The sequence below is a fragment of the Palaemon carinicauda genome, chromosome 21, assembly GCF_036898095.1.
Source record: "Palaemon carinicauda isolate YSFRI2023 chromosome 21, ASM3689809v2, whole genome shotgun sequence".
NCBI lineage: Eukaryota > Metazoa > Arthropoda > Malacostraca > Decapoda > Palaemonidae > Palaemon > Palaemon carinicauda.
In genome coordinates this window covers 3,573,720-3,596,219 of record NC_090745.1, presented here as the reverse complement: position 1 = coordinate 3,596,219, position 22,500 = coordinate 3,573,720, and the positions used below count along the sequence as shown (strand labels likewise).

Genomic DNA, 22,500 nt, shown 5'->3' with positions numbered 1-22,500 from the left:
ATTTATTTTAATGTTGTTACTGTTCTTAAAATATTTAATTTTTCCCTGTTTCCTTTCCTCGCTCGGCTATTTTCCCTGTTGGAGCCCTTGGGCTTATGGCATCCTGCTTTTCCAACTAGGGTTGTAGGTTAGCAAGTAATAATAATAATAATAATAATAATAATAATAATAATAATAATAATAATAATAAAAAGCTTTACACTCGTTTTTTTCTATTTTGTTTTTGTTTTTTCTACACCACTTATGTGAACTGTTCACTTTCTATTTCCTTATGGCAATTTCCTAACAATTACGCATAACAGGAAAATAGAAAAGTCTCTCTCTCTCTCTCTCTCTCTCTCTCTCTCTCTCTCTCTCTCATTTCGGATTACAAATGTATTACTAAACAAAAATAAAACTATGAGAGAGAGAGAGAGAGAGAGAGAGAGAGAGAGAGAGAGAGAGAGAGAGAATATGTGATGTCATCTACTGAGAAAAGCCACTCATATACATAAAAAAATGATGTAATCGTTTCTTTACAAAGTTTGTGACATCATCGTATACAAGGAAACGAAAAAGGAAGTCAGCTGCACGTGAAATGATGTGTTCTTAATCAGCTGCACGTGAAATGATGTGTTCTTAATCAGCTGCACGTGAAATGATGTGTTCTTAATCAGCTGCACGTGAAATGACGTGTTCTTAATCAGCTGCACGTGAAATGATGTAATCCTAATCAGCTACATGTGAAATGGTGTAATCCTAATAAGCTGTACGTGAAATGATGTAATCTTAATCAGCTACACGTGAAATGATGTAATCTTAGTCAGCTGCACGTGAAACAATGTGTTCTTAATCGGCTGCACGTGAAATGATGTGATCTTAATCAGCTGCACGTGAAATGATGTGATCTTAATCAGCTGCACGTGAAATGATGTGATCTTAATCAGCTGCACGTGAAATGATGTGATCTTAATCAGCTGCACGTGAAATGATGTGATCTTAATCAGCTGCACGTGAAATGATGTGATCTTAATCAGCTGCACGTGAAATAATGTGATCTTAATCAGCTGCACGTGAAATGATGTGATCTTAATCAGCTGCACGTGAAATGATGTGATCTTAATCAGCTGCACGTGAAATGATGTGATCTTAATCAGCTGCACGTGAAATAATGTGTTCTTAATCAGCTGCACGTGAAATGATGTGATCTTAATCAGCTGCACGTGAAATGACGTGTTCTTAATCAGCTGCACGTGAACTGATGTAATCCTAATCAGCTACATGTGAAATGGTGTAATCCTAATAAGCTGCACGTGAAATGATGTAATCTTAATCAGCTACACGTGAAATGATGTAATCTTAGTCAGCTGCACGTGAAATGATGTAATCTTAATCAGCTGCACGTGAAATGATGTAATCTTAATCAGCTACACGTGAAATGATGTAATCTTAGTCAGCTGCACGTGAAATAATGTGTTCTTAATCAGCTGCACGTGAAATGATGTAATCTTAATCAGCTACACGTGAAATGATGTAATCTTAGTCAGCTGCACGTGAAATAATGTGTTCTTAATCGGCTGCACGTGAAATGATGTGATCTTAATCAGCTGCACGTGAAATGATGTGATCTTAATCAGCTGCACGTGAAATAATGTGTTCTTAATCGGCTGCACGTGAAATGATGTGATCTTAATCAGCTGCACGTGAAATGATGTGATCTTAATCAGCTGCACGTGAAATAATGTGTTCTTAATCGGCTGCACGTGAAATGATGTGATCTTAATCAGCTGCACGTGAAATAATGTGTTCTTAATCGGCTGCACGTGAAATGATGTGATCTTAATCAGCTGCACGTGAAATGATGTGTTCTTAATCAGCTGCACGTGAAATGATGTGATCTTAATCGGCTGCACGTGAAATGATGTGTTCTTAATCAGCTGCACGTGAAATAATGTGTTCTTAATCGGCTGCACGTGAAATGATGTGATCTTAATCAGCTGCACGTGAAATAATGTGTTCTTAATCGGCTGCACGTGAAATGATGTGATCTTAATCGGCTGCACGTGAAATAATGTGTTCTTAATCGGCTGCACGTGAAATGATGTGATCTTAATCGGCTGCACGTGAAATGATGTGTTCTTAATCGGCTGCACGTGAAATGATGTGATCTTAATCGGCTGCACGTGAAATGATGTGATCTTAATCAGCTGCACGTGAAATGATGTGTTCTTAATCGGCTGCACGTGAAATGATGTGATCTTAATCAGCTGCACGTGAAATGATGTGATCTTAATCGGCTGCACGTGAAATAATGTGATCTTAATCAGCTGCACGTGAAATGATGTGATCTTAATCGGCTGCACGTGAAATGATGTGATCTTAATCAGCTGCACGTGAAATGATGTGTTCTTAATCGGCTGCACGTGAAATGATGTGATCTTAATCGGCTGCACGTGAAATGATGTGTTCTTAATCGGCTGCACGTGAAATGATGTGATCTTAATCGGCTGCACGTGAAATGATGTGTTCTTAATCGGCTGCACGTGAAATAATGTGATCTTAATCGGCTGCACGTGAAATGATGTGATCTTAATCAGCTGCACGTGAAATAATGTGTTCTTAATCGGCTGCACGTGAAATGATGTGATCTTAATCAGCTGCACGTGAAATAATGTGTTCTTAATCGGCTGCACGTGAAATGATGTGATCTTAATCAGCTGCACGTGAAATGATGTGTTCTTAATCGGCTGCACGTGAAATGATGTGATCTTAATCAGCTGCACGTGAAATGATGTGTTCTTAATCGGCTGCACGTGAAATGATGTGATCTTAATCAGCTGCACGTGAAATGATGTGTTCTTAATCGGCTGCACGTGAAATGATGTGATCTTAATCAGCTGCACGTGAAATGATGTGTTCTTAATCGGCTGCACGTGAAATGATGTGATCTTAATCAGCTGCACGTGAAATGATGTGATCTTAATCGGCTGCACGTGAAATGATGTGATCTTAATCAGCTGCACGTGAAATAATGTGTTCTTAATCGGCTGCACGTGAAATGATGTGATCTTAATCAGCTGCACGTGAAATAATGTGTTCTTAATCAGCTGCACGTGAAATGATGTGTTCTTAATCAGCTGCACGTGAAATGATGTGATCTTAATCAGCTGCACGTGAAATGATGTGATCTTAATCAGCTGCACGTGAAATGATGTGATCTTAATCAGCTGCACGTGAAATGATGTGATCTTAATCAGCTGCACGTGAAATGAGGCAATCTTAATCAGTTGCATGTGAAATGATGTGATCTTAATCAGCTGCACGTGAAGTGATGTAATCTTGATCAGCTGCACGTGAAATTATGTAAGCTTAATCATCAGCTTCATGTGAAATGGTGTAATCCTAATCAGCTGCACGTGAAATGATGTAAGCTTAATCATCAGCTACATGTGAAATGGTGTAATCTTAATCAGCTGCACGTGAAATTATGTAATCTTAGTAGGAAAAAAATGGATATTAAGAAGGAATCAAGAGGAAAAAAATAATAAAAAAAAAAATGAACAGCTTGATAATAAAAATATAAGAACGGAGAAAAAGCTCAAAACTTGATAAAAAAAAAATATGAACAAAAGAAGGAAGAAAGAAAGGAAACTTAAGAAGAGATAAATGTATTGAAAGAAAAATAATTTTGTCTCTACTAAATCGAAAATCCAGAGACGAACGATATTCAAATTAATGAAAATTCAATAAAAAACAAGAAATTGGAAATTTTAAAATCATATAAAATCCATATGTATCGTAAGCCCTCTAGCGTACATTTATTTACTATATCGCCTCTATATAGTAAAGAGCAAGTGTCTGAGTATATATATATATATATATATATGTATATATATATGTGTATATAAATATGTATATATATATATATATATATATGTATATATATATGTATATATATATATATATACATATATATATATATATATATATGTGTATATATGTGTGTATATATATATATATATATATATTCAAATAAGCCATATATATTTTTGATACATTAATGTCTGGATTCTCTTAACGACCTCGGGATCAGAGCCCCAGGCGAAATCACACAAAGACAAGAGCTTGGCTCCGGCCGGGAATCGAACCCTGGTCGGCAAGCTTGTATATATATATATATATATATATATAAAACAGGTCTATTTTAATGTTGTTACTGATTTTAAGATATTTCATATAGTCCTACTCTTATCACTTCTCATATATAGTTTATTTATTCCCTTATTTCCTTTCCTCACTGGGCTATTTTCCCCGTTGGAGCCCTTGGGCTTGTAGCATCCTGTTTTTACAACAAGGGTTGTAGCTTAACTAAAAATAATAATAATAATAATAATAATAATAATAATAATAATAACAAGGAAACTTATAACCCTAGTTGGAAAAGCAAGATGCAATAAGCAGAAGGGCTCCAACAGGGAAAAATAGCCCAGTGAGGAAATGAAACAAGGAAATAAATAAACTACAAGAGAAATAATGAACAATCAAAATAAAATATTTTTAGAACAGTAATAATAAATTAGATTTTTCATACATAAAGTATAAAAACTTCAAACAAACAAGAGGAAGAGAAACAAATTAGAATAATAATAATAATAATAATAATAATAATAATAATAATATTAATAATTGAAATATATTACATGGAGACACAAGTGCGCATTATATATATTCGTATGAAACATTAAATGTGGGCATATGATACGTATATATTATTAAATCAAGCACAGCTGTGTTTTTACTACTTGTTGCCCAATATTGTCAAAAGAGAGAGAGAGAGAGAGAGAGAGAGAGAGAGAGAGAGAGAGAGAGAGGCCCTTGTAATGGTCCTGAGCTGGATTTCCCTAATTATATATGAGTTTGCAACTTGTGTCCTTTATATGTTAATTGCAATATCCGCAAATGTTACACGGTGAAAACATTTCACATTGTGTAAAGCGTCGTCTGTTGCAGGTTTGTTACGTTTTAATGTGCAGAAACGTTCGTGGAATTGGATTGATGAATTCGCAATTAGTAATATTGCAATACATGGCAACTCAAGCTCGCCTCCGTTCAACCTACGACTTATAAAAAGCGTCGGTTGCTCCTCCAACTTAGATTAGACGCAGAAAGAGAAGAGAAAACTCGTATCAATACACGCTTTGCGGCTTCTACAACAGGAACAGTTTATTCATATTAACTTTTGATAAGAAAGAGGCTTCAGACATCGAATCGCCTCATAAAAAAAAGCGTGTGTTCTTCATCTACAACTCAATAGACAGTCAACGGTCAGAGCCATGTATCCTGTCTTCATACTCGTAACCGCTGTGGTCTTACAGTCAGCGCTAGGCTTACCAGTCGATAATGATTTAAGCTCAAGAATCATCATGCCTGGAGATATTCCTCTGATGTTCGGAATTAATAGCGGGAGTAATGGTGCGTCCAGAACATCGACGTCTAACCATAGACGCATTATAGAACCTCCCATTCCCAAAGAACAGACTTCGAACGAGACATTTGTGAACGGGGTTAAGTGTGGGCTCAAATACGGCACTGCTGTTTATAACGGCACTTGCCAAAGACTCCTGACGCAGTCCCAGTGCTCGCAGGGCGAATGGCTCGTCAAGAAAAAGGACAGCAACGAAGGGGAATGCGTGGCTAGGAACTGCCCCAAAGGAAAGCTATACTTCGAGAAGAAATGCGTCGCTTTAAATGACACGAGCACTTGCAGTGCAGGTCAGATGCTTTACGTGGACCTGACAGGTCACGTTAAATGTGACTGCGAACCTAATTACTTCTACGACCCCTTCCAGGGCAAGTGTTTCACCCAACACGAAAGAGGGACTTGCAACTTCGGCCAATACCTGGAAGTGACCAACACCGGCCGGGTTGTGTGCGTCCCAAACCCGTGTCAGATGGACGGTTTCTTGCGCAATGAAGTGGACGGTATGTGCTACAGAAAACAGTACAAGGGTATCTGTCCCCATCCGTTTTTCCAGGAGGACATGACAGTCCACTGCATCGTGAAGTCTCCTTACACCATCTTCGACCTGCCGACTTTAAGGGCTTGTCCTATAGGGTCACTTCGAGATTTTTCGGGTGGTTGTCGAGAAGAGTACAAAGTGGCTGCTGAAAATGTGTACCCGTCTGCTTTCGGCACTTGTATGAACGGGTTCATATTGGATCCAATGGGGAATTGCCGTAAAGCAAATAAACTCTTCAGGTGAAGTGTTCTAAGACACATGATAGACTTGTTCATCCACGTGGTATATAAATACGTGTTTACAGAGCACATAAAAGTGGAAAAAGATGCAGAAAAAGAAGAAGTCAGGTAAAACATGCTTACTTAGCAATTATTCTTCTCGTTCCCCTAAAGAAGAATGTAAAAAACATGTTCTGGAGAATAGTTAAGTTTTCGACCTCTATCATACCGGTAGTAATATAATGAAGAAAAGTTCAAATATCAGTGATTGAAAAAAAGTGAAAATTTCAAGATCTAAAAAAAGAGGCGGTGAACCCCTTAAGCCTGTCAGCTTGAGTTGACAATATTTGATAGATAATTTTATATGAATGTCAGCTTGAAATGACAGTATTTAAGATACTTTTCTAAGCATGTCAGCTTGAGTTGACAGTATTCTATAGATACTTTCATAAACATGTCAGTTTGAGTTGACAGTATTTTCCAGATACTTTCATAAACATGTCAGCTTTAGCTGATAGTATTTTACAGATACTTTCATAAAAATGTAGGTTGAAATGACAGTATTCTATAGAAACTTTCATAAACATGTCACCATGAGTTAACAGTATTTATGATACTTTTATAAGCATGTCAGCTTGAGTTGACAGTATTTAATTATAGATAATTATATACAGTATATATATATATATATATATAAAGTGTATATATACATACATATATATATATATATATATATAACATATATATATATATATATATATATCCATTTACTTATAGAGCTTCCCAGTGATAGAAAATTATGGCTGATTTCAATATGCAATGAAGTAAATAACCTATTTTCTCATGTCCTTATTTATGATCACGTCTCATCATGGGATAAGATTCATGTAGAAATGTCTTATTTTCTTATATATCTTTTATATTTATTTTCAACCATGAATGTGTTCGTATACATAAGAATGTTAGACGAACAGTTCACGAATGAAGAATTTCATTGCCTTTTTCCAAAGACTGTATTTGTAAATACATGTAAAATAAACATATAGTTTTTCGTTTGACTTTCATTGCCTTTTTGGATTTATCAAAAAATAGGAAAAAATTCAAATTCAAATATCTTCTGTTTATTCTAAGATTGGGAGACAAACCCCTAAATAAAAATCTTTGTTTATTCCGAGATTGACACAAATCTAAAAAAAAATAAAATCTGTTTATTCTAAGATTGAGACGAAAAAAAAAATTGTTCCAAGATTGAGAGTTTGAGACAAAACTAAAAAAATAAATCTGTTTATTCTTACATTGGGAGACAAAACACTAAAAACATGTTTAATCCAAGATTGATGAAACTAAAAAAGATATCTTTATTCTAAGATTAAGAGACAAAACACAAACAAAACTTTGTTTCAAGATTGAGAGACAAAACTAAAAAAATAAATGTTTATTCTTATTTCGGGAAGCAAAACACAAAAATCTTTTTGTTCCAAGATTGAGACAAAACTAAAAAAATAAATCTTTATTCTAGAATTGCGAGACAAAATACAGACAAAATAAATCTTTGTTCATTCCAAGATTGAGGGACAAAACTAAAATAAATCTGTTTATTTTAAGATTGAGAGATAAAATCATAAACAAAAAAAATCTTTGTTATTTCTAAGACTGACACAACTAAAACAAAAAGAATCTTTTTTCTAAAATGTGTTCTCGATAAGAATAATGCTTTATAGATCATTTGTAAAATTGTCCTCTTTGATTTGATGTATATATATATATATATATATATATATGTATATATATAATATATATATAATCCCTCGAATTTATTCGGGACAGCTCTGTAGGCATTAAGTTTGACTCATGGGGCTGGCACATCTCCATCACTTTAACAATAATGCTCTCTCTCTCTCTCTCTCTCTCTCTCTCTCTCTCTCCCTGTACATCCTTTTGAATCATACCTCGCTTTGTGAAAACAGCAGAAGGTCAGACTATCAAACTATGTCATCTAAATTACCCGTCACACAAACATAGTCTTTTCCGGTCGAAGAATTACTTACACAGTCGAGATAATCTCTTTGTTTTGGTGTCATTAGCACAGCTTTGAGTCTCTGGCCAGGAAATGAGGGGTACGTATTTGTATATATAAACAACTTAAGTAGGTATGACTTCAGACATAATGAATAATAGACTGTTCATACGTTTTACTCAGAGAGTTCATCTCAGCCCCTCACCCTAGTTTACACACACCCATATAAAAATATATAATTATATATGCATATATGTGTGTTCACTGGTAGAATTCGCAAAAGCTCACACGTGATTTCATATATATATATATATATATATATATATAAATAAATAAATATATATATATATAAATAAATAAATAAATATATATATATATATATATATATATATATAAAATCATCATCATCATCATCATCATCTCCTCCTCCTACACCTATTGACGCAAAGGCCCAAGGTTTGATTTCGCCAGTCGTCTCTATCTTGAGCTTTTTATTCAAATATATATATATATATATATATATACATATATATATTGAGAATGAAAGATAATAGATGAACATTAAGAATAACAGAATGGGTACAAAGATATTGCAAAAGAAGCAGAGAAATGAAGAAAAGACATTGTATTGAAAAAAATTAAGAAAATTTGCAGGTATAGACTGGCATAGAAAGACCATAAACAGACATGAGAGGAAGGACATATCTGAGGCCTTTGTCCTCGGTATGGTTTGTGTGGAATGTAAAATTTGTGAATAAAAAAGAAAAGAGAAAAATTATTATCTTCGTTATGTCTACTATTTTGAGGGTTGAGTCAATCAGAGGATATGAAATTTTATGTCGATCTTTCACGGTTGCGTCATTGTTTACATATCTGTCACGAATTTATCGTCTTCCGTGTTCAAATCTGACAAGGAAAGGCGCCATTCAGAAAAGCAAATTACGAAAAACACAATGACACAATCACTTGAGAGTATAGACGGAATGCAAACAGAAAATAATAATTTGACAAGTTTAAACAATTCGGACATTCGCGTTATTAAGGGTCTCCAGGCTAAATCCTGTATATATATATATATATATATATACAGAAGCACTATTTTTTATATATATATATATATATATATATATTGTATAAAGGCAGAAGCACTATAATATATATAATGAAAAATATTTTTTTTGGTTTAAAAAAAATTCTCTTTACCTTGACATAACAATGTCGTAGTATCTCAAGGACAACTGCAGCTGGTAGTTAGTTCTTCTAAGGGTGGCTGTGAGTTGAATTAGAAAATATTTTTTGTTGCTTGAAGAAGACTGGTGAAGTGTACAGAACACTTCATATTCCTCATAAATATAGGATGAAAGATCAATGAGGGCACATCTTTATAACGACACCTGGTCTTTTCTCCGTATTTTGACATTGATTAAGCTTATTACAAGTCACTAAATACGGTAAGAGTATTCACCTAACATATTATCACAACACAATACCAATAGTATACTTTTATCCCGGTCAAAATACCGTAAAATACGAGAGATTCTTCAAAATTGTTACGTTACAGCCGATTTCCGGAAGTGCGGGATAAAATCAGGGTTACCAGATTATTTTGACTGGATTATCGTACATGAGCCTTAAAATTGTCGTTTTTTCAACCAAAATTATCGTACATAGTTTCAATATAATTATTAAGGAGTTACATAATTGATTTATTTCGAAATATTTTAATATAATTCTAATCAAACACACACATGTATATACCTAAGGTATGTATCGTACATCGTACTGGACCTAAAAATAATCGTATATGTACGATAATTATCGTACGAATGGCACCCCTGGATGAAATGTAAACAAAGAAGCTGATTGGCTGGGACGAGCCGAAAATGAAGTCGCTGATTGGTCAAGCTGTCGAAGACTCTTATCTACAGGAAGTTGAGGAACAATTATTATCATTATCCTTATTGAAATTCCCTTAATATGAACATAAAGATTAGCAAAACAAGAAATATATAGGCATTGTTACGATGAATAAACTTATAAATTTTAGTCTACCCTAGAAGAATTTAATTGTGAGAAAAATATTGTAGAGTAAATGATAAAATTGGTAATGTTTCCAAGTTTTCTGACGTTTGAGTAGTATTTAGTGACTAGTGGAAACTTAGACTTTAAAAAAAGTATCAAATTTTAGATTATATATTTACAAGGGTAAAAATACATCATATAAAAAAATACAATTCCGATGAGTGATATTTATTTTAAATTGGTGGTGTTTCTAACTTCGATTAGTAAAATGTATTATCCTATCTGATTTCAAGGTAGAATGGGACTAAATTGAAGATTGAGAATTTAATTATTAATTTATTTATAGAACATGTGAATTAATCTTAATTACAATAATAGGAATAAGCTTAAAAGCTTTGCACCTATCCATAATGCGATAGAGTGCCCGCAAACTTATTTTGCTGAGTGAGCAATTAAGAACTAGTAATCAAACAGCCTAATCAGATGAGCCTCTCAATCTCTCGCATGGCTCACAATCCTTTGTTAGAAAATGGGATTTTCGACCACTATTTCATGGGAAAAAGTTGTATGCTTTTAGATAATCGGTACAATTAATTTAGGCTTTATAGTCCCGTGAACCCTTAATATTGTGAAAGCGTAAATTTCTTTTTATTCTTTTCGTTTATTTCATAACTATAACACACTTAATAATGTGAGAATATATTTCGAAATTTATTTCTAATATTCTCTTCATATGGTCATTAATATTCAATCAGAGCGTTCGCGTCTTGAAAAAACTATGTGCCTATGCCTAAAAATCTCGAAATCAGGTACGGGGCCTATCATATTAAAAAGGGGCATAATTCAACTTCATATTTACTTCATTTTACGTTAAATGGACATATCAGTATCAAAGATTACAAGCCATGTTTTCCACAAAGTTAAATTCCTCTTAAAGTGAAACATTTTTAAACGGACTACTGTTTGGGTCTACTGGAACCTGGAATCATGACAAAATGTAAAGTACTAAAGTTGTTTAATTCAATAAAATTCATATAATTATAAAATTAAACTAAGAAAAGTTGTTATACTTTTTCACGTTCTAGAGCATTCTGGCTTAAGATTGAATTAGATTTTCATTACGTGCGCTCGCATGCTCTTGACACTAATGGAAATTAGGTGCATCTTCTTTGTTGTTTATGCTTCATTTAGGAACTATAATTTGTTTCAGGAGTTCAGGAGTCAGGACTCAGTTTTGTTTACATTGTGACATGGCACGTGGTGAGGGTCTCAAGGAAAACTTTGATGGATAATCGTAATTGAGTAAGTACTTCCTCATAATTTCACATATATTTACTGGAGAACGATAGTATTGTACGTTAATTAGGCATTTTTCCTAAACTAAATGCAATGTTTTGGGCTAAACTACTGTATGTCTCGAGGCTAAAATCATGATTCCGGTAGAATCTAGTACAAGCCTAATGTTTCATAATTATTACCATCCCTTATATAATAACAAATATAGAGGATCCTAGGACATCCAGGAGCTTATACATAGTAGATTGGAGGCCTTTCATCTTCATTATCATCCCCATCTCCTCTGCCTACGCCTATTGACCTAAAGGGCCTCTGTTAGATTTCGCCAGTCATCTCTATCTTGAGCTTTTAATTCAATACTTCTCCAATCATCATCACCTACATCGTGCTTCATAGTCCTCAGCCATGTAGGTTTGAGTCTTCCAACTCTTCTAGTGCCTTGAGTATGCATATAATGTTGAATTACAATCGAACCGAGCGACGGAGGAGCAAAGACCAATAAGTGATTAAATGGTGTTAATATGTCGTACAAGGTTAAAGGTTTATATGTTTAGAAGCCGCTCAGCAATAGCCGAGGCAAGGGACAGTGACATTGCCCTATCGAGCAGGACAATGCCCTAGAGACTGGCCATATATGCATGTCTTTTTATAGTTATATGACATATCTGTTATGACGTTGTAACTGTTTTTAGAACGATTTATTGTTAATTTGTTCCCATCATTTCCTTATGGGGAATATTCTGTTTTCTTGTACACAGGCAGTGTTTTGTACATCTTTTATGACAATATGGAAAACTTGGTTTTTAAGTTGATAGTCGTCCCACCTACTCCCAAAAACTACCATATTTCAACAAATTAGTCTCGTAAAATGTAACTGGCGTTGTGTATATTAAATTGGTTTGAGCATTTTTTATCACGATACCTAGCAGAAACTCATAGTTTTTCCAGTTATGGTAGTAAGCTAGCAGTTTCCATTAGTTGTCGTCATTATAAATGGTCAAAACACTATGAAATATACCACATATCAGACTCATTTTCTCCATAATAGTTATTGTACTATTCTATAATTATACCCATTCAATTAGGCAAAATATATCTAATTTTTCACATAATTTTCACGTATCTTACTCTTTTAGATACTTTCCAGTATTGCAAAGATGTTCTTCCTACATCATAAAAGTAATCAATCATTTCGTGACATTATGCAATAAACCAGAAGTTCATATCAGTCATAGTTTGGCTGTGGAGGCGCAGAAAATTTGTTTATTGCGCGTGTGTAGATTTTGACTCCCTCCGGAAGTCATGAACATTTTTGAAGCGACTTATGCTTTGAAACTCCTTTAAAGGTTTAAAGGTCGCTCACGAATGACAGAGGCAAGAGACAGTGACATTGCCCTAGCAATCAGGACAATGCCCTAGAGACTGACCTTATATTATATGATCAGCGCCCAAGCCTCCTCTCCACCCAAGCTAGGACCAGGGAGGGCCAGGCAGTGGCTGCTGATGCCTCAGCAGATAGACCTATAAGCTCCCCCAAAACCCCCAACCTTAGCTCACAAGGATGGTAAGGTTGCAGACACTAATGGCACTAACGAGTCTGAGCGCGAGTCGAACCCCCCGACTGACAAAATGAAACTGCTAGAGTTTCATTTTACGAGTTTTTTTTTTTTTTTTTTTCATCCCTTTCTGACTAGGGATACCTTAACGTACTAGTCAGGGCCGCACATACTACGTTGGTTTGCTGTGAGCGATCAGACTAAATGCTCTTGCCATCACCAAACCCTCAGTTGGCCAGTTGGTGAAAACTGGCCAAACCCCAGGCACGAATAAGGTCATATCTCAGGCGTATGTCCTGCAGTGGACTAGAAGCGGCTGCATTTTTATCATAATTCTAATATTATAACAATATTTGAAATCTGGTTTTTTATTTCATTAAGCTGAAGTGAAATGATATAGCAGAGGTTCACTTATAAGGTTTAGGCTTTACTATTGCAAAGAGACCTTAAGGGAGCTCGTGTGGCATTTTCATTATATATATATATATATATATATGTGTGTGTGTGTGTGTGTGTATATATGTATATATATATATATATATATATGTATATATATGTGTATATATGTATATATATATATATATATATATACATATACATATATATATATATATATATATCAGTATAAGCTATCTATTATTCACCTCCTAATATCTGGATTCTCTCTACCTCGGGATCAGATACCCAAGGGGAAATCAGCTCAAAAATACTAGCTTCTGGCCAGCCGGGGAATCCAACCCGGGCCCAAGAAACTGACGTTCCATTGACTTACCAAGTCAGCCACAAAGACGGTTGCTAAGTCAATGGAACCTTAGTTTCTTGGGTCTGGGTTCGATTCCCCAGTCGGCCAGAAGCTATTATCTTTGAGCTGATTTCCCCTTGGGTCTCTGATCCTGAGGTAGAGAGAGTCCAGATATTACGAGGAGTATGATGTATGGCTTATATGAATATGAAAAACTCTTCTAAATGTGTAAAACTATATATATATATATATATATATACATACATACATATGTATATGTATATATATACATATATATATATATATATATGTGTGTGTGTACATATATATATATATATATATATTTATATATAAATATACATATATATATACTGTATATACGTGTGTATATATATATATATATATATACTGTATATATATATATATATGTATATATATATATATATATATATAAATGTAAAACGTTTCCCCACGAGTCTTTTGCTGTTATTATTTTTGCTAAGCTACAAACCTAGTTGGAAAAGCTGGTTGATATAATCCCAAGGGCTCCATCAAGGAAAAATACTCCAGTGAGGAAAGGAAACAAGGAAATACATAAACTACAAGGGACGTAATGAACAATTAAAATAACATTTCAAGGACAGTAACAACATTAAAATAGATCTCTCATATAGAAACTATAAAAAAATTTCAAGACAACAAGAGGAAGAGAAGTAAGATAGAATATTGTGCTCGAGTGTACCCTCAAGCAAGATTCGTTATTTATTTATTTTTCTTCATCTATCCTCTTGTTCTTGATTCAGTTAATGTGAACTCTGACCATCCTTTACATTCAGATCTCCCTGGACAATTCTATCCTGTTCGTAATACTAGGCAGGCAGTTAATTCTAATAGCCAGGCCTTCTCCATCATGAGGCTCAATACTACACAGTATTCTAGAAGTTTTATTCCAGCTGTTACCAATTTGTGGAATGATCTTCCTAATCGGGTAGTTGAATCAGCAGAACTTCAAAAGTTCAAAGTAGGAGCAAATGTTTTTATGTTGACCAGGCTGACATGAGTCTTTTTATTGTTTATATATGACAATATCTGTTTTTGACGTTGTTAATAGTTTATATAGGACATATCTGTTTTTGACGTTTTTATTATTTTTAGAATGATTTTTATTGTTAATTTATTCACATCATTTATTTATTTCCTTATTTCCTTTCCTCACTGGGCTATTTTTCCCTGTTGGAGCCCTTGGGCTTATAGCATCTTGCTTTTCCAATTAGGGTTGTAGCTTGGCTAGTAATAATAATAATAATAATAATAATAATAATAATAATAATAAATTCAAACGTTATTTAAATGTAAACATTATTTAAACATTATTACCCACGATCCTCAGACATTTGGGTACGCAACTTTGTACCTTTTAGTGATAGACCTATAGCTTATTATAATTCTAAAACTAATTGTATTTCATAAATTTAATTAAAAGAAAATTCCTCTCCCATAATGTTACGCAAGAGACTCTTTAGCTATGATAAGCATCTCTTCTAGAAGAGCACTCCAAAATCAAACCTTTGTTCTCTAGTCTTGGGTAGGGCCATAGCCTCTGTACCATGGTCTTCCACTGTCTTGGGTTCGAGTTCTCTTGCTTGAGGGTATACTCGGACACAAAATTCTAGATATATTTCATTTGGTTTTCTGTAGTTTATATATGAAAGATCTTTTGATTTTTGTTTCGTAGAATATTGTATTTTGATTGTTCATTAATCATCCTATAGTTTATTTATTTCCCGTGTTTCCTTTCCTCACTGGGCTATTTTTCCGTGTTGGAGCCCTAGGGCTTATAGCATCCAGATTTTACATTAAGGGTTGTAGCTTAGTTAGTAATAATAATAATACAACTTGTTTCGAGTATTGGTCCCCTGTCTGTTCTTCAGCTGCTGATTCTCATCTCAATTTGTTGGATGGGATCTTACTCCTGTCTGTTCTTCAGCTGCTGATTCTCATCTCAATTTGTTGGACGGGATCTTACTCCTGTCTGTTCTTCAGCTGCTGATTCTCATCTCAATTTGTTGGACGGGAACTTACTCCTGTCTGTTCTTCAGCTGCTGATTCTCATCTCAATTTGTTGGACGGGATCTTACTCCTGTCTGTTCTTCAGCTGCTGATTCTCATCTCAATTTGTTGGACGGGATCTTACTCCTGTCTGTTCTTCAGCTGCTGATTCTCATCTCAATTTGTTGGACAGAAACTTACTCCTGTCTGTTCTTCAGCTGCTGATTCTCATCTCAATTTGTTGGACAGGATCTTACTCCTGTCTGTTCTTCAGCTGCTGATTCTCATCTCAATTTGTTGGACGGGAACTTACTCCTGTCTGTTCTTCAGCTGCTGATTCTCATCTCAATTTGTTGGACGGGATCTTACTCCTGTCTGTTCTTCAGCTGCTGATTCTCATCTCAATTTGTTGGACGGGATCTTACTCCTGTCTGTTCTTCAGCTGCTGATTCTCATCTCAATTTGTTGGACAGAAACTTACTCCTGTCTGTTCTTCAGCTGCTGATTCTCATCTCAATTTGTTGGACAGGATCTTACTCCTGTCTGTTCTTCAGCTGCTGATTCTCATCTCAATTTGTTGGACAGAAACTTACTCCTGTCTGTTCTTCAGCTGCTGATTTTCATCTCAATTTGTTGGACAGGATCTTACTCCTGTCTGTTCTTCAGCTGCTGATTTTCATCTCAATTTGTTGGACAGGATCTTACTTCTGTCTGTTCTTCAGCTGCTGATTTTCATTTCAATTTGTTGGACAGGATCTTACTCCTGTCTGTTCTTCAGCTGCTGATTCTCATCTCAATTTGTTGGACAGAAACTTACTCCTGTCTGTTCTTCAGCTGCTGATTTTCATCTCAATTTGTTGGACAGGATCTTACTCCTGTCTGTTCTTCAGCTGCTGATTTTCATCTCAATTTGTTGGACAGGATCTTACTCCTGTCTGTTCTTCAGCTGCTGATTTTCATTTCAATTTGTTGGACAGGATCTTACTCCTGTCTGTTCTTCAGCTGATGATTCTCATCTCAATTTGTTGGACAGGAACTTACGGTCTATTGAATTTCTTATTCCTGATCTAGATATTAATCTTTGGCACCGTTGTTCAATTAGTTCATTATGCATGTTGCCTACGATTTTTTCTTATTTCTGATCATCCTTTACATTCAGATTTTCCTGGACAATTCTATCCTGTTCATAATATAAGGCATGCAGTTAATTCTAATAGCCAGGCCTTCTCCATCATGAGGCTCAATACTACACAGTATTCCAGAAGTTTTATTCCATCTGTGACCAAGTTGTGGAATGATCTTCCTTGTCAGGTAGTTGAATCAGTAGAACTTCAAAAGTTCATACTTGCAGCAAATGTTTTTATGTTGAACAGGCTGACATAAGTAATTTTTTATGACTTATAAATGTAATATCTGTTTTAATGTTACTGTTTTTCAAATATCTTATTTTAATCGTTCATTTTTTCTGAGGTCGTTTATTTATTTCCTTTCCTCACTGGGCTATTTTTCCCTGTTGAAGCCCTTGGGCTTCTAGCATCTCGCTTTTCCATCTAGGGTTGTAACTTAGCTAATAATAATAATAATAATAATAATAATAATAATAATAATAATAATAATAATAATAATAATAATAATAATCTTGGGTACGAGTTCTCTTGCTTGACGGTACACTCAGGCACACTATCATATATATTTCTCTTCATTTTTTTTATAGTTTATATATGAAAGATTTATTTGACTTTTGTTTCGGTTCTTTAAATATTCCATTTTCATCGTTCATTAATTCCCCTATAGTTTGTTCATTTCCGTGTTTCCTATCCTCGCTAGTCTATTTTCCCCGTTGGAGCCCTAGGGCTTATAGCATCCAGATGTTCCAATTAGGGTTGTAGCTTAGTAATGATAATAATACAATTATACGTGTATCCATTGTGTTAATATATGTGTATCATATCTACAAGTTTTGTGGGCTATGACTTATAGTTTAATAGACCCAGTCTGGCGATACTGTTCAGGCAATCTTAAGTGTGTGTCGACAAGCGGTAGGTTATTAAACACACGAATAAGGTTTATTTTAAGAAAATACTGTTCGGGCAATCTTAAGTGTGTGTCGACAAGCGGTAGGTTATTAAACACACGAATAAGGTTTATTTTAAGAAAATACTGTTCGGGCAATCTTAAGTGTGTGTCGACAAGCGGTAGGTTATTAAACACACGAATAAGGTTTATTTTAAGAAAATACTGTTCGGGCAATCTTAAGTGTGTGTCGACAAGCGGTAGGTTATTAAACACACGAATAAGGTTTATTTTAAGAAAATACTGTTCGGGCAATCTTAAGTGTGTGTCGACAAGCGGTAGGTTATTAAACACACGAATAAGGTTTATTTTAAGAAAATACTGTTCGGGCAATCTGTGGGTGTGTGTGTCTCGACAAGCGGTAGGTTATTAAACACACGAATAAGGTTTATTTTAAGAAAATACTGTTCGGGCAATCTTAAGTGTGTGTCGACAAGCGGTAGGTTATTAAACACACAAATAAGGTTTATTTTAAGAAAATACTGTTCGGGCAATCTTAAGTGTGTGTCGACAAGCGGTAGGTTATTAAACACACGAATAAGGTTTATTTTAAGAAAATACTGTTCGGGCAATCTGTGGGTGTGTGTGTCTCGACAAGCGGTAGGTTATTAAACACACGAATAAGGTTTATTTTAAGAAAATACTGTTCGGGCAATCTTAAGTGTGTGTCGACAAGCGGTAGGTTATTAAACACACGAATAAGGTTTATTTTAAGAAAATACTGTTCGGGCAATCTTAAGTGTGTGTCGACAAGCGGTAGGTTATTAAACACACGAATAAGGTTTATTTTAAGAAAATACTGTTCGGGCAATCTTAAGTGTGTGTCGACAAGCGGTAGGTTATTAAACACACGAATAAGGTTTATTTTAAGAAAATACTGTTCGGGCAATCTGTGGGTGTGTGTGTCTCGACAAGCGGTAGGTTATTAAACACACGAATAAGGTTTATTTTAAGAAAATACTGTTCGGGCAATCTTAAGTGTGTGTCGACAAGCGGTAGGTTATTAAACACACGAATAAGGTTTATTTTAAGAAAATACTGTTCGGGCAATCTAAGTGTGTGTCGACAAGCGGTAGGTTATTAAACACACGAATAAGGTTTATTTTAAGAAAATACTGTTCGGGCAATCTGTGGGTGTGTGTGTCTCGACAAGCGGTAGGTTATTAAACACACGAATAAGGTTTATTTTAAGAAAATACTGTTCGGGCAATCTTAAGTGTGTGTCGACAAGCGGTAGGTTATTAAACACACGAATAAGGTTTATTTTAAGAAAATACTGTTCGGGCAATCTTAAGTGTGTGTCGACAAGCGGTAGGTTATTAAACACACGAATAAGGTTTATTTTAAGAAAATACTGTTCGGGCAATCTTAAGTGTGTGTCGACAAGCGGTAGGTTATTAAACACACGAATAAGGTTTATTTTAAGAAAATACTGTTCGGGCAATCTTAAGTGTGTGTCGACAAGCGGTAGGTTATTAAACACACGAATAAGGTTTATTTTAAGAAAATACTGTTCGGGCAATCTGTGTGTGTGTGTGTGTGTCGACAAGCGGTAGGTTATTAAGCACACGAAGGAAATTTATTTTAAGAATATCCATTTTTTTTAGCTAGACCAAGACTTTCTCTGTCTTCCTCTAAATAGATTAGCTTTCGCTTGGGTTAAGTCACGGCTTCAGCGAGATTATCAGTTTATACTGTATAGAGAGATTTAAACTTTCCAAACGTGATTTCTCACCATCATGTAATTTCTCTCAGGAGTTACTTTTTGTTACGCTATTATTATTATTATTATTATTATTACTTACTGAGCCACAACCCTAGTTGGAAAAGCAAGATGCAATAAGCCCAGGGGCTCCAACAGGGAAAATAGCCCAGTGAGGAAAGGAAACAAGGAAAATTTGAATATTTTAAAAAGAGTAACAACATTAAAATAAATATTTCCTATATTATTATTATTATTACTTGCTAAGCTACAACCCTTATTGGAAAAGCAAGATGCTTATGCCCAGGGGCCCCAACAGGGAAAATAGCCCAGTGAGGAAAGGAAACAAGGAAAAATTAAATATTTCAAGAAGAGTAACATTAAAATAGATATTTCCTATATACACTATAAAAACTTTAACAAAACAAGAGGAAGAGAAATAAGATAGAAGAGTGTGCCCGAGTGTACCCTCAAGCAAGAGAGCTCTAGCCCAAGACAGTGGAATACCATGGAACAGAGGCTATGTCACTACCCAAGACTAGAGAACGATGGTTTGATTTTTGGAGTGTCCTCCCAGAAGAGCTGCTTGAGCTTTTTCAATAAACGAATTTATCTGCAGTGCTTTGTAACTATCATTAAATTATTTTTCAGCAATTTTGTTTTGTTTTGTTACGTTTTAACGTTTTCATGAACGAATATAATTCAAGAAAAAAAAAATGTTTAATTCATCATTGAATCATTTTTTAATGATTTTATGTTTTTATGTTGACCAGGCTGACATGAGTCTTTTTATAGTTTATATAGGACATATCTGTTTTTGACGCTGTTACTGTTTTTATAATGATATATTGTTAATTTATTCTCATCATTTATTTATTTCCTTATTTCCTTTCCTCACTGGGCTATTTTTCCCAATTAGAGCCCTTGGGCTTATAGCATCTTGCTTTTCCAACTGGGGTTGTAGCTTGGCTAGTAATAATAATAATAATAATAATAATAATACAAGATAGTTATTGGTTCTTTTCTGCTACTTTTGATGTGTCTAAGACTCTTAATCAACATTAATGTATAATATATAATTTTAATGTGTGACCTTGATCAACATTCACCTATAATATATGATAATTTTAATGTGTGACCTTGATCAACATTCATGTATAATATACAACTTTAATGCGAGACCTTGATCTACATTCACGTATAATATATAATAATTTTAATGTGATATATATAATATTCTTTTCATATGGCAATTAATATTTGATCAAAGTTTTCACGTTTTGATCGACACTTCTAATGAACAGACAGAAACTCTGTGTATTTTTTTTTTTATTTTATAAACTCGTTTTTACAAACAATCATTATTTCAAGGACAAATGAAAATCTTCGTGCCAAATAATCATTTATTTATAAAGTATATAGTATTTTTAACCTAACATCACAGATAAATAACACTTAAAAGTTAAGCAGAAGAATTAAACCTCTCTTCCAATATGTATAAAACTATGCGAGCTACCTCAGAACAATCCCAAACATTGAGTTTATTCCATTTTTGTTTTCACATTAAAATAACAGATCTAACACGATTCGAGAATTAATCTTTTGTTACATATTTCGTTTTGCAAACCAAACAGAATCTGTTTACATAAACATTGAGTTTATTCCATTTCTGTTTTCACATTAAATAGAATAACAGATCTAACACGCTTCGAGAATTAATCTTTTGTTACACATTTTGTTTTGCAAACCAAACAGAATCTTTTTACATGTAAAAAGAATTCTGTAAAATCGTATTATGAAACTAATACATTAATTTACATACATTTCCTCGTTTGGAGGATAAATCCATAGGAACTTTCATTATATAAGTGTTTTTATTAATTATAATAGACACAGGCCGAAACGAGGCGAATTCATGGTATTTAGCCCTGCTGTAGACACACGAAACGGAACACTGTATTTCGGATTTAAGTCGGATTTATGATTCATAAGTTAATCTTTGAAGATTTAGAGTCTATTCAGCGTTAAATAGAAGACTAATTATCAAGTTGAATCTGCCTTATTAACTCCCTATTACGTATAATCTGCCTTATTAACTCCTTATTTTGTAAAATCTGTGACAGAACTTCATATACTATGATTCATTCATCCGCTTCATAACGTAAAATCCACCGAATCAAAACAGCCTCGGATTTGCTTTTATTTTAAAGCGTAGATTTTTATTAACGAGATTTAAAACACTCAAGTTCTCAACACACTTTCCAGTTTGGAAATAGATTCCCGGGGAAGGGGAGAGGCCGTGTCATCTCTCAACCGAATAACGAATGCGCCCTTCGGCAATTCCCAAGAGGATCTCTGATATGCGACGGAGGGCAGCCGCCATATATGGTCGGGTAGGACGACGAAGTTGGCACTCTAAACTCCTGGCGACAGTTTCCGGCGAAGTCTCGGAGCGTGCCGGCGTTGCAGGAGCGCAGCGTCGGTAGGTCGAAGATCCCTCGGATAAGAATGGCCTGGCACTCCGCCGTACCGTTATTTGGGTACGGGATCAAGAGGCCCTCGTCGCAGAATCCGCGGTACAGTTTCTTGAAGCACATGCCGCTTTCGTTGTGGTACACGTACCCGTCTAGCATGCAGGGGTTCCCGGTGCACTCAACCACTCCCTTCTGGTTGATGACCAGGTACTGGCCGAAATTACAGTACCCCTGGTCGCCCTGAGCGAAGCACTTCCCAGACCAAGGGTCGTAGAAGAAATTCGGGAGACAGTCACAGTGAACGTAACCGGTAAAATCGACGTATAGCATTTGACCTTCGCTGCAAACGTTG

At 34.9% G+C, this 22,500-nt stretch overlaps 3 protein-coding genes across 3 annotated transcripts in view; 2 read left to right on the top strand and 1 right to left on the bottom strand.

The window, feature by feature from the left end:
- Nucleotides 1–22,500, top strand: part of LOC137615159 (transient receptor potential channel pyrexia-like) — a 495,727-nt gene that overhangs the window by 207,733 nt on the left and 265,494 nt on the right.
- LOC137614614 (uncharacterized) lies at nucleotides 5,121–6,883 on the top strand. The gene has a single exon (XM_068344315.1). It carries the CDS (start codon nucleotides 5,313–5,315, stop codon nucleotides 6,240–6,242), a length of 930 nt encoding a protein of 309 aa, XP_068200416.1. The 5' UTR covers nucleotides 5,121–5,312; the 3' UTR covers nucleotides 6,243–6,883.
- LOC137615524 (uncharacterized) lies at nucleotides 21,070–22,496 on the bottom strand (the record flags this gene model as incomplete). The annotated part of the gene is made up of 1 exon (XM_068345436.1): nucleotides 21,070–22,496. A coding segment is annotated over one exon (513 nt), but the record flags the coding sequence as incomplete, so codon positions are not given.